Source organism: Ursus americanus, chromosome 2 (genome assembly GCF_024610735.1).
Source record: "Ursus americanus isolate L20-20 chromosome 2, mUrsAme1.1.p, whole genome shotgun sequence".
In the NCBI taxonomy this organism is placed as follows: domain Eukaryota; kingdom Metazoa; phylum Chordata; class Mammalia; order Carnivora; family Ursidae; genus Ursus; species Ursus americanus.
The window spans coordinates 248,318-262,252 of NC_142128.1; the positions used below are offsets into that span (position 1 = coordinate 248,318).

Here is a 13,935-nt window from a genome sequence, read left to right on the forward strand (position 1 = left end):
GGAGGTCTGGCACACTCACTCAGCCCTCCCCGCCGGCCTTGGGGAGCCAGGGCTGCACGATGCTGACCTCGGCACCCCCACTCCCACCCACAGGTGCTCTGTCTAAAACAAATCAGTGGGGAGACCCACACTGGAGCCTGCCTTCCCACCCACGTGGCCCCCTCCCCGAGTTCCCAGCTCCACCCTTATCAGGACAGGTTAAGCAGGGCCCCTAACCCCAGTTGCTCACAGCCTATGAAACCACTCACAGGCACATCCCACATCTGGAGGCGTGCCCAGAGAACACAGAGGCCCCATGAGCACGTCGAGCCTCTCGGGAGTGGAGACAGTCACTGAGCACACAGACAAAACGTGCTTCATCGCCACTTCTCTGCACTTCCGGGGCCGTTCTGGGGAGGGGCATTTGGAAACTAAGACAGCCAAGCAGAAGGCGTGTATATGGCCTTGGGGTGGGGGAAAGAGCTGCCTCTTTGTGTGAACAGCTTGGGGACAGAGTCACTGGAAAGCCCTGAGGTGGGACATGTGAAGGAAGCAGGAACTGTTTTGGAACCTGGTCACAGAGCCTCCGGCAAGTGGCTTGGCTCTTCCCAGAGTCGCAGGGCTCAGAGCCACCTGCTTTCCAGGTGTGTGACCTGATTAGAGGGTGGGCTGGAGCGAGGGAGAAGGGAATGAAAGCCAAAGAGTTGGCAAATAGAAATGCTGAGTAGGTAGCCTCACAGAGGAAGCGACTGCACGCGGTGATAATGGTGGTGATGGTGGTGACGGTGATGATGATGATGGTAGAAATTGAAGAAATGAGAGTGGGAAGAGCTCAAGGCTGCAGACCGATTTGTGCCCACTCCCTGTCCTTCCTCCATCAGTTCATTTGTTTATTGCACACCTGTTCTAAAGCAGACCCTTGGCTCAGCCCAGACTCCTGCCCCAGGCCCTGCACACAGTGGTCTAACATAGCAGTGCCAAGTTCCTCAACAGAAGGCTCGTGCCAGGAAGGCCTGCCAGGCTACCAGGCCTTGGGGGCTGAGGCCAATCTTGGGAAGGATGGAGGAAGCAAGCCCAGCTGGAGAGCCCAGCACTGGCGAAGATGCAGAGGTGGGAAAGTCCTGGGTGCTGGGTCTGGGAGAGGTCTGGTGACGCTGGGGGCAGCAGGGGTGAGGAGAGAGGACTCCTGCAGAGCTGAAGAGGGGGCCAGGAGGTCTCTGGTGGCAATTGTCCTGGGTTGGGGGTGGGCACCAAGGAGATGGGGTGATGAGGGGTATGTTTGGGGTGAGCCTGGCCAGCACCCTGTGACCATCTGCTTCACCCACCCTGGGCCGCTTCCTCTGTTTCCCTCCTGCCTGGAGTCATGTTTGCTGTGGCGTCAGGAGAAGTGTTGTGAAGGAGTTTGCCTCTGAGCGGGAGCTGGAAATGGCTTGCATTGTAGGCTTCAACCAGCAGCTCTGAAAAGTGCAGAGTGTGATAATGTGCTCTGAACAAAATGGGTTCTGTAGTCAGTATAGTGCAAAGAAACAGTAGCTGCAGGCCTTGTCAAGGCCTTTACGGTGCTACCGTGCACTGCTGAGACCGCAGGGGGTGCTCCAGAATGCATGTTACCCAAACTCCAACCTCTAGGAGGACTCCTTGTGTGCTACAAGTCCCTGGGCAAGTGGGACACGCATTTGGGAATGCCGGCTTAGCCGTTGGGAGACACGAGGGGAAGCCGTTCCAGGAAGATGGGACAGTGTGAGCAAAGGCCGCAGGGTGGAGCACTGGGACACAAGCAGGAAATAGCAGAGAGCGCTCACCTGAGCTCAGGAGAAGGGAAGGGGGCAGAGGAGGCAGACTGTGCAGCCCTAACCGGCCAGTGCCCTGATGGAATGCTGGAGAATGGATCACCCCCCGTGGGCTTCAGACGCGGGTCCCACAGGTGTCCCGAAGAAAGCCTCCCAGACTCCCTCGCATCCTCGCCGGGGGACGCCGTCTGGGCAGGTGGGCTGCTGGATGGCTGAGAGCAGGCTGAGGGACGGTGGGAGCAGCCGGAACCCGGCCCCCGGCTCCCGCCGCAGGGAGGTCACCTCGCTCTGTGCAGGTGGGTCCCGCGCTGCTGCCGTCATCCACACGCTGCCTGGCCCCGGGGAGGGGCCGCGTTTTTCCGCCCGGCTTCCTGGAGAGCCTGTGTTGGGCTGTGGTATGGACCCGGCTGGCAGTGGGCTGACGGGCGTCACAGCCGCTCCCTCGTGAGGGGAGAGCCTCCTTGGGAGAGGCTGCCGTCCGTGGTGCGAGTACCTCCCCGCTGGCTGGGTTCGAGCCGTCAGCCAGAGGTCGCCGACGGCGGCGTTGGGCACGCGCATCACCCCGCACGCTGTTCGCACCTGCAGATGCGAGAGAGGTCAGCCGCCGCGGGAGCAAGCAGTGGGGTGTCATCAACTAAGCGGGAAGCGATGAGGCTTCTCAAATGTAAGTCAGGTCGTTGCGTGTTTGCACAAGCTCATCTTCAAGGGGGACTTTAACGACCGGCTCACGGACTCTTGGAAGTTTGGCAGCCCGATTCTGCAGCCGGTGCGAGCCACCCGTGCCCTTTCCCCGGAGGGTCCAGACGGTGATAAACCCTCTGTTTCATCCCGTTTTCTCTAGGCAAACGAGGGAGCAGGAGACACCGCCTGACTTCTTTTATTTCTCGGACTACGAGAGGCACAACGCAGAGATCGCTGCCTTCCACCTGGACAGGTGAGCCCGCACCCTGCACGCCGGGCCTGAGCGCCGCAAGCGGGCGAGCCCTCCCCCAGCACCCTGCCGGGGGGGGGCTGTCGTGGGCCCCATTGTGGAGAGGAGGAGAAACTGAGGCATGGTGCGCCCACAGCGCCTGCTGGTAACCGTTCCTCTGCAGCACAGAGGTGGTGTCATTATGGTGATGCCCAGAGCCGTGTGCCCTCCAGGGGCAGGGCCTGTCTCCAGGCTCAGTTCCCAGAGTCCAGGGGGTGGGGGACCCCGCCTCGGAACGCAGAGAGGGGTATTCATTCCACGCCAGCCTGGCGCGGGCCGGGGCACAGACGTTCAACCCTTTCCCTGTCACTTTCCCGCCAGGATCCTGGACTTCCGCCGGGTCCCCCCCGTGGCCGGCAGGATGGTCAACATGACCAAGGAGATCCGGGATGTGACGAGGGACAAGAAGTTGTGGAGGACCTTCTTCATCTCCCCAGGTAACCTGCACCCGGGAGGCCCCTCTCCAGGCTTCCCACACGCAGTCTCCGCGAGCCTGCTTACCTTTCCGAAATAGAAGGAAAAAACCGGAACGAATTCTCGCATAATCCAGCCCGCTGCTCAACCGCGCGCGGGGTGCCCCCCCCCATGTCGGGTGCGTTTGCATCGTAATTTTAAAGGGCTGCCAGAAATGGCCATGTTGTCGTCACTGACTCGATCCCCTGGTCTGGGCACACGGGGTTTTTTCCTACCATTGTTTATTTTAAAAGGCAAAATGAGTTCCTTTTTGGAAACTCCCAGCCTCTCTGGAGCGTCTCCTCCAGGTGGTCCGGCTGGAGGAAGCCCTGTGCTCTGCACTTTCCCGGATGAAGACACCACAGTGAGACCCTCACCTAGTGACAGGGACAGGGACAGGGCCGCGTCCCTGCCCTCAGCTCCGCAGCTGGAGCGGGACTGGAGCGGGGCCCCCGCTGGTCCTCGGGGGTCGGCACGGGGCCGCGTGTGCCCCGTGCTATAGAGAAGGTGACGTTCATGCAGACCTTAGGACTTCATACCCTTAATCTCAAGTACACACATAACGGTAAGTCATACCCGACCGAGCCAGCTGCCCCAGGTGCTTTGCACTCTGGCGTCCGTCCGTCCGTCCGACAGTCCCTGTGAGTACCTCCCTTGAACCGGGCCTGTGCTGAGCTGCCACCGGCCTGAGCGTGGGGAACACCTTCTCCCTGCCAGGGATGTTGCCCCTTATATGTGGTTCTTGGAGGTGCTGGGGTTTCTAGCGATGCCAGAGAAGGGGAGTACAGGGGTGCACACGGACCCACCCTGGGGTAGAGGCCCTCCTCCTGGCGAGGGTGCAGGAGTGCCGGGGTCACACCACGTGCCCATGCACATATGACCCACAGAAGGCCCTCGATCGGCTGCGTCTGGAGACCCCCGGCACCCGGCTTCGGTGGTGGTTCAGGCCGCGTGTTTTCTTAACAGCATTCGCAGATTTGCGGGGCTCGAGCCCCACGACGTAATTAAGCTTTGTTTCTGTCGTCCGAGGCTCCACGCATCCCCGCAGGGCTCCCTTCGCAGAGCCCGGTCATAAAGGAAAGTGGGACAGCAGTCCCCCACGCGGCAGGAGGGATGTGCCCGCAGAGTGTCCAGCACGCGACTGGGAACCAAGGGGCAGGGTCTCTGGGGGCTTCTCGGTCGGCCCTGTCTAAGCCTACCCGCAGCTGCAGCTTGCACACCCCCACCGACGGGGAGCTCAGCGGCTCCTGTTTGCACAGCCGAGCTTCTGGAAAGATCCTTCTCCACGGCTAGAAACCTGCCCCCCCGACCTTGGGTTCCAGTGCTCTCAGCCGGAGCCCCCGAGACATCGAGCTCGTCCTCCCCCTCAGCCCGTCAGGGCCTCGGGATCTCTTGTCTTCTGCCTGGTGTCCCCAGCACCTGCATCGCCAGCGCCCCCCGCCCCCTCGGAGGCCAGGCTGGGCCATGCCCACAGGACCCGCAGGCTGCGTGGCCGCTGCTTCTGCCAGTCCTGTTGCAGCCTTCCTGGCAGGGGTGGGCAGTGTTCAGAAATGAAGATAAGACATGCCCGTGGCCCCTCGGCCACCACCCAGTGTATCAGTCGCCAGTGTCCTTCCATGTCAAGTGGACGCTCTCCGTGCCTGTCCTGGGCGAGTTGTGGGGCCGCTCGGCTGGATAACGTCCCCTCAGCCAGAAACGATCCCGTTCCCGTGTGGGCAGCCCCCAGACCCCCGGACGGGGCTGCTCCTGCCAGTGGGGCTGGCAGGGAGGTCCCACAGGGGGCACGGCGGGAAGGTTCTGGGCCACGCTACCACAGCCAGGCGACAGGTGAGTTACTGAGCACCTGCTGTATGCCGGCCCTGCTGCGTACCGGCTGTGGGTTCCGCATCTAACTCTGAGGCAGGAGTGTGGGGCACGTTGTTTCCTCGTCCCCATTTTTGAGTGGGTGCCCTGAGGTGTGATTGACACGCCGTGAACGGTTTCCAAGTGCAAAGTTCCAGGAGTTTTGAGGAGCAGAGAAACCGCGGACTGCTCCGTCCTCCCCGGGCCCGTCCTGCCCTGTATGCGCCCGCCGACGCAGCCCGTCTTCTGTCTCGGAGCGTTACTTTGCTTTCCTACAGTTTTGCGCACGTGGGGGAGGCACACAGTGTGTGCTTTTGTCTGTCTGTCTTCTGTTGCTCAACGGCGCCGTTCTGAGGTCAGCCGCGTGGCGTGTGGGGTCCGGCCCGTTGCCTTTTACGTCAGAGTCCTGCAGCTCCGGATGGACCCACGGCGTTTGCTCATCCCGCCGTCTGTCGTTGGGCCCCGGACGGAGGCGACTTGGTAACTTGCCCAAAACGAAGGGGAGGAGCTGGAGCTTGAAGTGTCAAGAAAGACAAACAAATCAAGAAGTTTCTGTATTTTGCTTTCTTGCTGCAGAGGGGCCTCCCCTCAGGAGCCCACTTCTGGGTCTGGAGGTGCTCGCCAGGGCGCAGGCAGCCTGGCTGGGGCCCTCGGAGAAGGGGCCGTGCAGCCACAGCGTCCAGAACCCCATCACAGCGGGTGTGGGGGAAGGCTCGCGGATCCCTCATGAACAACAGACGAGTCCGTTACTGGTCTGAGCAGGTTAAGGCACACGGCTGTCCCACTTGGTGGTTTGGCGTTCCGTGCACCGGGTGCCCCGTGGTGGTCGCCGTGATGCCTGCAGTTGGCACCATGACTGCCGGAATCTTCTGTCGCACCACTCCGACGGCTGGACCCCCGGTCCTGGTGCCTGGCGCCCGACGGCCTTCTCAGCTGTGCGTGCAGCTCTGACACGCAGCCCCGCTCTGTCCGCCGGATCTCCTCCCGAAAGCCCTACAAATGTGTGGGCTTCTCCAAAGCAACAGGGTGGCGGGAGCCCGCTTTGACCCCATTCTAGCAAACGAAGTCTGTTCAGACGCGTGTGCAGCCTTTTGGCCTTGCCTGCACTTCGAGAACCATCCAGGTGCAACGTTGCCACAGAGGCTGAGCTTTGCTCGAGAGCCGGCCACGTTGGAGGGGTTAGTCCACGGCGGACATCCTTTCCACCTCCAGAGGCCTGAGTGGTTCTGTCTGGCATCCGTTCTAAAAGGGGAAAGTCCCAGCAGCCGGTGGGGGAATTGGTGCCAGCCGGGAGCTGGAGGGAATGTGCAAGGTGCCGACGGCCCTCCTGCCCAGCCCAGCCGGGCGCCAGCGGCTAGAGGGAGGGCTGGTGCCCCGGGAGGCGGGCCGAGCTCAGGCAAGCTGCGGTCTGTGTGGCAGAGGCAGGGCCCGGGCAGTACAGAGGATGGTGTCCGATGTGGAGCTCCCTTTCAGGAGAGCAGCTAAGCGCCCCTACCACACAGCGGTGCAGAGGCAGGCTGGGTCAGAACCGGCTGTGCTGGGCCCCACCGAAGTCCTTGCCCTGTTTTGGTAAAGTTCTGTGGGGACGTCTCATCCGTGCTGGACGGTGCACCCATCCTGGGGTTTCCACAAGGGGAGCCCACCTGCCTAAACGCCTCCAGGACCAGATGCAGAACGTGAGCAGCTCCGGGGACCCCTCCTGCCCCCTCCCAGCCACTCGGCCCCCACCCACATCTTTAAACCGGCTCTTTTTCCTGCCCCATGGGCCAGGGTGGCTGGATGGGCCCAGGGACTCGCCCACACACTGTGGACACAGCGTCCCATTTAAATGCACATGGAGAGTGAGGGGAGTCCCAGGCTGGGTGTCTTCAGGCCACTCCTGAGTGACGGTGGTTCCCCAGCCTTCCAGCCCCACCAGACGGCCACCCACTCTTCAGAGCCATCCAGGGTGGACAAGGACCGCGAGCGTCCTGTTCTTTCGGACCCACCTTCCTGCCGGGCAGGTTCCTGAAAGGCTCCTGGTCTCGACCCTCAGGCCTCACAGAGTCCCGTGTCGCCAGCTCCACGGAGACCGGGCCCTTGCTCGGCCTGTCTTCCCCGGGTTCTCGGCTGTTGGAGGAGGTGGCCCGGGGTGCGGGGACGGCAGGTTTTGCAGCCGACTACCCCGACTGTCATCACTGAGACGGGACAGGGCTCCCGCCGACAGGATCAGAGGAAGATTTTCCTCCAGAAGGCGGAGCGCTGCCTCGGCCACGGCTGTTCTGTGCGTCGGTGGGCTGTGGATGCACCGTGTCAACACGCAGCCGAGATCACAGATGCATCCTCGCGGGATTGTCCTCCAGCGCTGGCTCTGGGCTCGCGAGGTCCCGGGGAGGGGGAGAGGCCGGTGATCGAGGCGGGGGCTCGCTGTGTGAGGGCAGCGCGGTGGGAGCCCCTGCGCCACCTTCCGTGTCCCCCAGATCATGAGACACGGAGACTCGGCGTGGTCAGGAGGGGAGACCCCTCATCTGGGGAACTGGCCATTTGCACAGGTGGGAAGGGGCTTGTGCGTGGTGCCTGCCGTTCTGACCGCCGTCCCCGACACACGCAGGCTCCGCAGGGCCTCCCCGCAAACACACGGAGTAAGTGAACACGAGAACGTGAGCTCCATCGGGAAACACACAAGTGCCGTCGTGTCCCCGACCAGCAGGGAGGGCGGGCCGGGGCATCTGGCAGCCAGTCAGCAAACGGGGCCGCAGGAGACGCACGCTCTGTGGGTGACCCGTGTTAGCTGGGATTTGAGTCACGTACCGCAAAACTTGCCATCTTTTTTGGCAACCCAACGACCAAGCCATTTTATTCTTCTTTAAGAAACGTGCATATACGTGGTGGTTAAATCGAGTTATATTTGCCCTGCTTTATTTTTTTATGAAATGCATCGTCTGAAGTGTACAATTCCGTGACCGGCCGCATCACCACCAGTTCCAGGACGTTCTCCTCACTCACGCTGAGAATGCCTTTTCCAGCCACTGAGCACGGCTCTAGAATTTCAGTCGATGCCAGTGTGAGATCCTAACGCCAGCTCCCAGCTGTGCGGCCACAGGCAGCTCAGCCCCCGCGCTGGGCCTCGGTGCTCTGTACCACGGGTGCAGCCACTTGTGAGATTCAGTGTGGGAAAGTGGGTGAGCCCGGCCCGTCGGACGGACGGTGTGGACGGGGGCCCGGCCCAGATGGACGGTGTGGACAGGGTCCCGGCCCAGACGGACAGTGTGGAAGGGGTCCTGGCCCATCGGATGGATGGTGTGGACGGGGGCCCGGCCTAGACGGATGGTGTGGACAGGGTCCTGGCCCATCGGATGGACGGTGTGGATGGGACCCGGCCCAGATGGACGGTGCGGACAAGGTCCCGGCCCATTGGATGGATGGTGCGGACAGGGGCCCGGCCCATCGGATGGACGGTGCAGACGGGGTCCTGGCCCGGACAGATGGTGTGGACGGGGTCCCGGCCCATTGGATGGACAGTGTGGACGGGGTCCCGGCCCATCGGACGGACGGTGTGAACGGGGTCCCGGCCCGGACGGGCGGTGTGGACGGGGTCCCGGCCCGGACGGGCGGTGTGGACGGGGCCGGCCCATCGGACGGACGGTGTGGACGGGGTCCCGGCCCATGGGACAGACGGTGTGAACGGGGTCCCGGCCCGGACGGGCGGTGTGGACGGGGCCGGCCCAGACGGGCGTGTGGGGAGGGCTGGCATGGAGGGTGCCGCTCTCACTCACCAGCTGCCTGTCCCCCACCAGCCAACAACATCTGCTTCTACGGCGAGTGTTCCTACTACTGCTCCACGGAGCACGCCCTGTGCGGGAAGCCCGACCAGATAGAGGGCTCACTGGCGGCCTTCCTGCCGGACCTGTCCCTGGCCAAGAGGAAGACGTGGCGGAACCCCTGGCGGCGTTCGTACCACAAGCGCAAGAAGGCAGAGTGAGTGTGGGACGGGCACAGCGCATGCGGGGCCACATCCTCCTTCCATTACGGGGTCTGAGGGGCTTCTGCCCACTGTGCGTGGGGGCCTTAGGCCTGCCGACGGCCGCAGGGCGTAAGGAGTATCAGGGAGGGAGGCACGGCCGGCTCTGCCGGCCCCCAGCGTGGGCGAGACCACCCCTGCGTGAACAGATGGCCACGAGGGCTCCCTAACTCTGAGAACCAGATGCGCCCCCCACAGGGCTGCTGGCCGGCCCGCTGCAGTCCAGAAGCGGCCTCTCGGGGTCAGAACTCCGCTCTCACTCCTTGCCCTTCTTGTCCCTCATGCAAAAGAGACAGCCGTGGACGGGTCTTTGGGAGTTGGTGTTTCCTCACAGTGACCCTCCAGAAACCTGGCATCTGGGGCTCACGGCGGCCTCCAGACATGGCGTGATCCCCTTCCAGCCCATACTCCCGTTAACGCAGCCTCAGCCGACAGCACTGTTCTGTGGTGACCCGTCTCTGCACCCCCGTCCTCGCCGCAGTAATCCTGCTGTGCTGAGCTGGTTCGGGCCTCCCTGTCCTCTCACACGGGCTCCCCTGCAGGTGGGAAGTGGACCCCGACTACTGCGAGGAGGTGAAGCAGACACCCCCCTATGACAGCAGCCACCGCGTCCTGGACATCATGGACATGACCATTTTTGACTTCCTCATGGGTACGTTGGCCGCGCTGGCCTGCACCGGGAGCTCCGCCCGCCTCTGACCCCGCTGCGGCCGAGCGCCTGCTCTGCTCTGTGGCTCTGGTGCAGGGTCAGGCATGGGGAACGGACACAGCCCTGAGTTCTCAGCTTGCCTCTCTCCACAGGGAACATGGACCGCCATCACTACGAGACTTTCGAGAAGTTCGGGAACGAGACGTTTATCATCCACTTAGACAATGGGAGAGGGTGAGCCGTGTTCTTGCTCTTCCAGACCCGGGAGGACTGGGCTCCGGGGATGCTGTGTGTGATGCAGGGCACTGGCCCCTGGCCCCCAGCTCCCGTCGGCAGGAAGTCCCTAGAGTGTTCCCCTTCCTGGTCCTCAGGGCCCCCTGGGTGCTGGGTCCTGTTACGTCCTCGTGTTGCCCTGGGGAAACTGAGGCCCGGAGAGTCGGCTTGCCCGGAAGGGCAGGGCTGTGGGGCGCACTTTACCCCTCACGTGGTCACGTGGGACTGGCTAGCTGGGACAAGTAGCCCTCCCTGCCCCAGAAAGAGGGCCTGTGGACACTGCTGGCTGGGCCCTGGGCAGTCCCGGGCCACATAGGAGAGCCATGTGCCCGGTGTGCATGCAGGGACACGGGTGTGCATTCAGGGCCCGCCGTTCCTACGTGGTTAACGCCGCTGTGCTCAGATGCCCTGACGTACACCTGCATAGTTGATGTGCGGGGGCCACGGATTCCCAGCTGCAGAAGACAGCGCTGTGGCTGGACCCTGGCCGACCCACCCGGGTGCCTTCTCCACTCAGCCTGCCTCAGACCCGCACCCGTGAGCGTGTGCTCAGCACAGCAGCCAGGACACCGGGCTGTGTTCAGGGGCCTCCCTCGTCCCAGACCCTGCGTCTGGAGCTGGGGACAGCAGGGACCAGGCCACACTGCCAGGGCGCTGGGGACACGGTGCCGGGGCGCTGGGGACACACTGCCAGGGCGCTGGGGACACGGTGCCGGGGCGCTGGGGACACACTGCCAGGGCACTGGGGACACAGTGCCAGGGTCGGTGCCAGGGCTGCTGGGGACACAGTGCCAGGGTCAGTGCCAGGGCTGCTGGGGACACAGTGCCAGGGTCAGTGCCAGGGCTGCTGGGGACACGGTGCCAGGGTCAGTGCCAGGGCTGCTGGGGACACGGTGCCAGGGTCAGTGCCAGGGCTGCTGGGGACACGGTGCCAGGGTCGGTGCCGGGGCGCTGGGGACACGGTGCCAGGGTCAGTGCCAGGGCTGCTGGGGACACGGAGCCAGGGCGCTGGGGACACACTGCCAGGGCGCTGGGGACACGGTACCAGGGGTGCTGGCGACACGGTGCCAGGGTGCTGGGGGGACACAGCCCGGGCGCGGAGGACAGCAGGGACCAGGCCACACTGCAGGGTTTGGGGAACACCCTGTGCAGTGGCCGTGGCCGTGGCGCTCCAGCAGGGCACACGCGGGGCGCTGCCCGCTGCAGGCTCGGGTCCCCCTTGTGCCGAGTTGCAGGCTCTCCCTGCCGCACGGCGCACCTTCAGCAATTCTGCGTTTCTTCGGCAGGTTTGGGAAATACTCCCATGACGAGCTGTCCATTCTGGTGCCTTTACAACAATGCTGCAGGTATGGCCCCCCCACCCCCCCGGGAGCCCCAGCCCAGCCACAGATTGGGCAGAGTCCCCAGGCCCTGCCAGCCGTGACACAGAGGGGAAGGCGACCCCCAAGCCCCACTCCCACGGCACGGCAGCAAGCAGGCCCGCACGCGAGCCTGAACAGTGCGAGCTCCGGCTCCACGGCCCCTCCTGGCACACGGCTCACGCCAGCCGTAACGGCTGGTCTTACAGGTGAAGACACTGAGGCTCAGACAGCCGTCCTGACGCCCCCAGCGCTCCGTGCCACTCGCTGCAACCCCCTGTGGGGCTTTAGGGTTGGGGCGGAGCCAGCTGCGCCCTCCCCGGGGCAGGTGTGTGGAGCTGAGCTGGGCTCTGTCTCCCGGACGCGTAGGCCGTCCCTCCCGCCCCGTGTCTGCTGGATGATCGGGTCCCCGCAGGCACCGCCAGGCCTCACACGGCCGCCTGCTCCGCCAGGCAGGACCCTCACCGTGGCGCCGAGAGGCAGGGGCCGGAGCAGGCTGGGCACCGGCCTGGGACCACCGCCCACTTAGAGCTGGCCACCCCTGTCCCCAGTTCCCGAGGCGGGGGCCTGAGCTCTCTGTCCCCGCAGGGTCAGGAAGTCCACCTACCTCCGGCTGCAGCTTCTGGCCAAGGAGGAGTACCGGCTGAGCCTGCTGATGGCCGAGTCCCTGCGCAAGGACCGGGTGGCCCCCATCCTGTACCGGCCGCACCTGGAGGCCCTGGACCGGCGGCTGCGTATCGTGCTGCAGGCCATCAGGGACTGCGTGGAGAAGGACGGGCCCCACAGTGTGGTGGAGGACGACCTGGGCCCCGAGCACAGAGTGCCCCCCAGCAGGTAGTGACCGAGAGCCGCCGGCCTGCCGTGGAGGAGGGACACGCGCGTCCACGCTGTGAATTCAGTGACTTCAGCCACACACGGGCCTCTTCTGGAGTCCGGGAACGGCGGGAACGGGAGGTCCTTCGGCAGTGGGTCCGACACGACTCGCTGTGTTCGTGTGCGAGCCCAGAGAAGGTTGGGGAGGGGGTGCTCGGAGCTCATGGACGAGGCGGCCTGGCGGCGGGGGCGACCCACCTTTTTTGTATGGAAAGGAAGCCTTTATTTACTATTTTGTATTTATACGTGGTGTCCATGTATATAAACAGAGAGGGACACCCATGCAGACCCCAGACCACCTACAAATGCGCGCACGGGGGCCGCGCCCCTGCGGCTGGACTCCCGCCACGTGCGCACACTCTGGACCTAACTTGGAACAGACTCCCATCTCTCCTCCCTCCTGGGGGCGCGGCAGCCACACGGCTGGCAGTCTCGGCTCGGGGCACCCGGGCTCCCGACGGCGTCTCGGCCGGTCGACAGACTCCCGGTTCCAGAGCAACGTCAGCGACCACGTCTTCCGTTTCTCAGAGCCGCCCAGCAGCACCCGGGGCTTCCCTGGCAGCCGAGGGTGCCGCCCGTCTTCTGACTTTGCTTTGACAGTTGCTGTAAATACGTCACACGGGCCCCTCCGAGGGCCTCGGCAGCAGGCTTCATTTTGCAGCATTTTTGTGGCATAGTTTGCAATGTGATAAAAGTGCAATAAAACTAGAGCAAATGTATGTTGGGGTCCGTGTCCCCCACGTCCTGAGCTCCGCTGCCACCCACCCACCTGCCACAGACGTGAGGCCTGGAGCTGGGCGTAGCCACGGCTCAGCTTTCGAGCTGCCACAGGCTGTCTGTGGCCGTGGCTGGGAAGCAGGAGGCAGGATGCAAGCCACCCACTGTCCCACTCCTGGTGTGGCAGGCGCCGACGGAGCTGGGTGGGGGTCCCCGAAGACAGGCCAGTCCCGGAGGGTAGCATCGCGTCTACACAGCCCTGGCACCAGTGGGCACACCGGGGCTGCCCAGTGGAGCTGGGACAAGTCCACCCTGCTGGCCGCGGGGCCTGAATCCTCCTCTGGGAGCCCCGCCTGGAGGGTCCCCAAGACTGTCGCCTGCATGGGGCGCAGTGTGGACACAGGGCACCATGACAGGCCAGCCCCAGGGCTGCCAAGAGGAGGACGCTGCTGAGGGCTGACCTAAAGCCCGGAGAATCCCCGGGAGCAGAGAGCTCTGGGGGTCAGAGCCCCTCCGCTGCCCCAGGACCATCACTTTCCGTGATCCCGGCACCTTGCAAAGCCGCCAACATAAGTTAGTACTGGTCTCTAAAGCAAGACTGCAAGGTCGAGTTTTCCTCGTTTCACAGGTGGGGACACTGAGGCTCAGTGAGGGGCTGACGCTCGGCACAGAAGTCAGTCTAGGTTTCCAGAATGGCCAAGCCTTTGGCTACAGGGCGGGAGGCCTCCCCTTGGTCCCTGAACCTGACCTGGGGCTGCACTCGGTGCGGCACACAGAACTACAGAAGAACCTCAGACTACAAAGGAAGTAAATGGGGGGGGCGATAAAGTGGCCCCCAAAGCTGCCCCCCTCAGTATCCCGCCTGGCACTGGCTTCCCGCTCAGCACTCCCCCAGTGACCCCACTGGCCGAGTCGTCCCTGCCCCTTCGTGCCAGTGGCTGGCACCTGTGAACCTCTGGCCCCCCCGGCCACCCCTCCCTGGTCTCCCGCTGTGCCCGTCCCTGCTGCGTGGGGAGGAGGTGAGTGCCGGG

The 13,935-nt window shown here is 64.0% G+C and overlaps 1 protein-coding gene across 1 annotated transcript in view; it reads left to right on the forward strand.

Moving 5' to 3' along the window:
* The window catches only part of FAM20C (FAM20C golgi associated secretory pathway kinase), a 44,205-nt gene extending 31,299 nt beyond the window's left edge, over positions 1–12,906 (forward strand). The window contains exons 4-10 of the mRNA XM_045813243.2: positions 2,611–2,703; positions 3,061–3,176; positions 8,811–8,991; positions 9,577–9,686; positions 9,836–9,917; positions 11,243–11,302; positions 11,903–12,906. Of these exons, the coding sequence (XP_045669199.2) occupies positions 2,611–2,703; positions 3,061–3,176; positions 8,811–8,991; positions 9,577–9,686; positions 9,836–9,917; positions 11,243–11,302; positions 11,903–12,152 (892 nt within the window). The 3' untranslated portion in view covers positions 12,153–12,906. The remainder of the gene's footprint in view (positions 1–2,610; positions 2,704–3,060; positions 3,177–8,810; positions 8,992–9,576; positions 9,687–9,835; positions 9,918–11,242; positions 11,303–11,902) is intronic.
* The last annotated feature ends 1,029 nt before the right edge of the window (positions 12,907–13,935 follow it).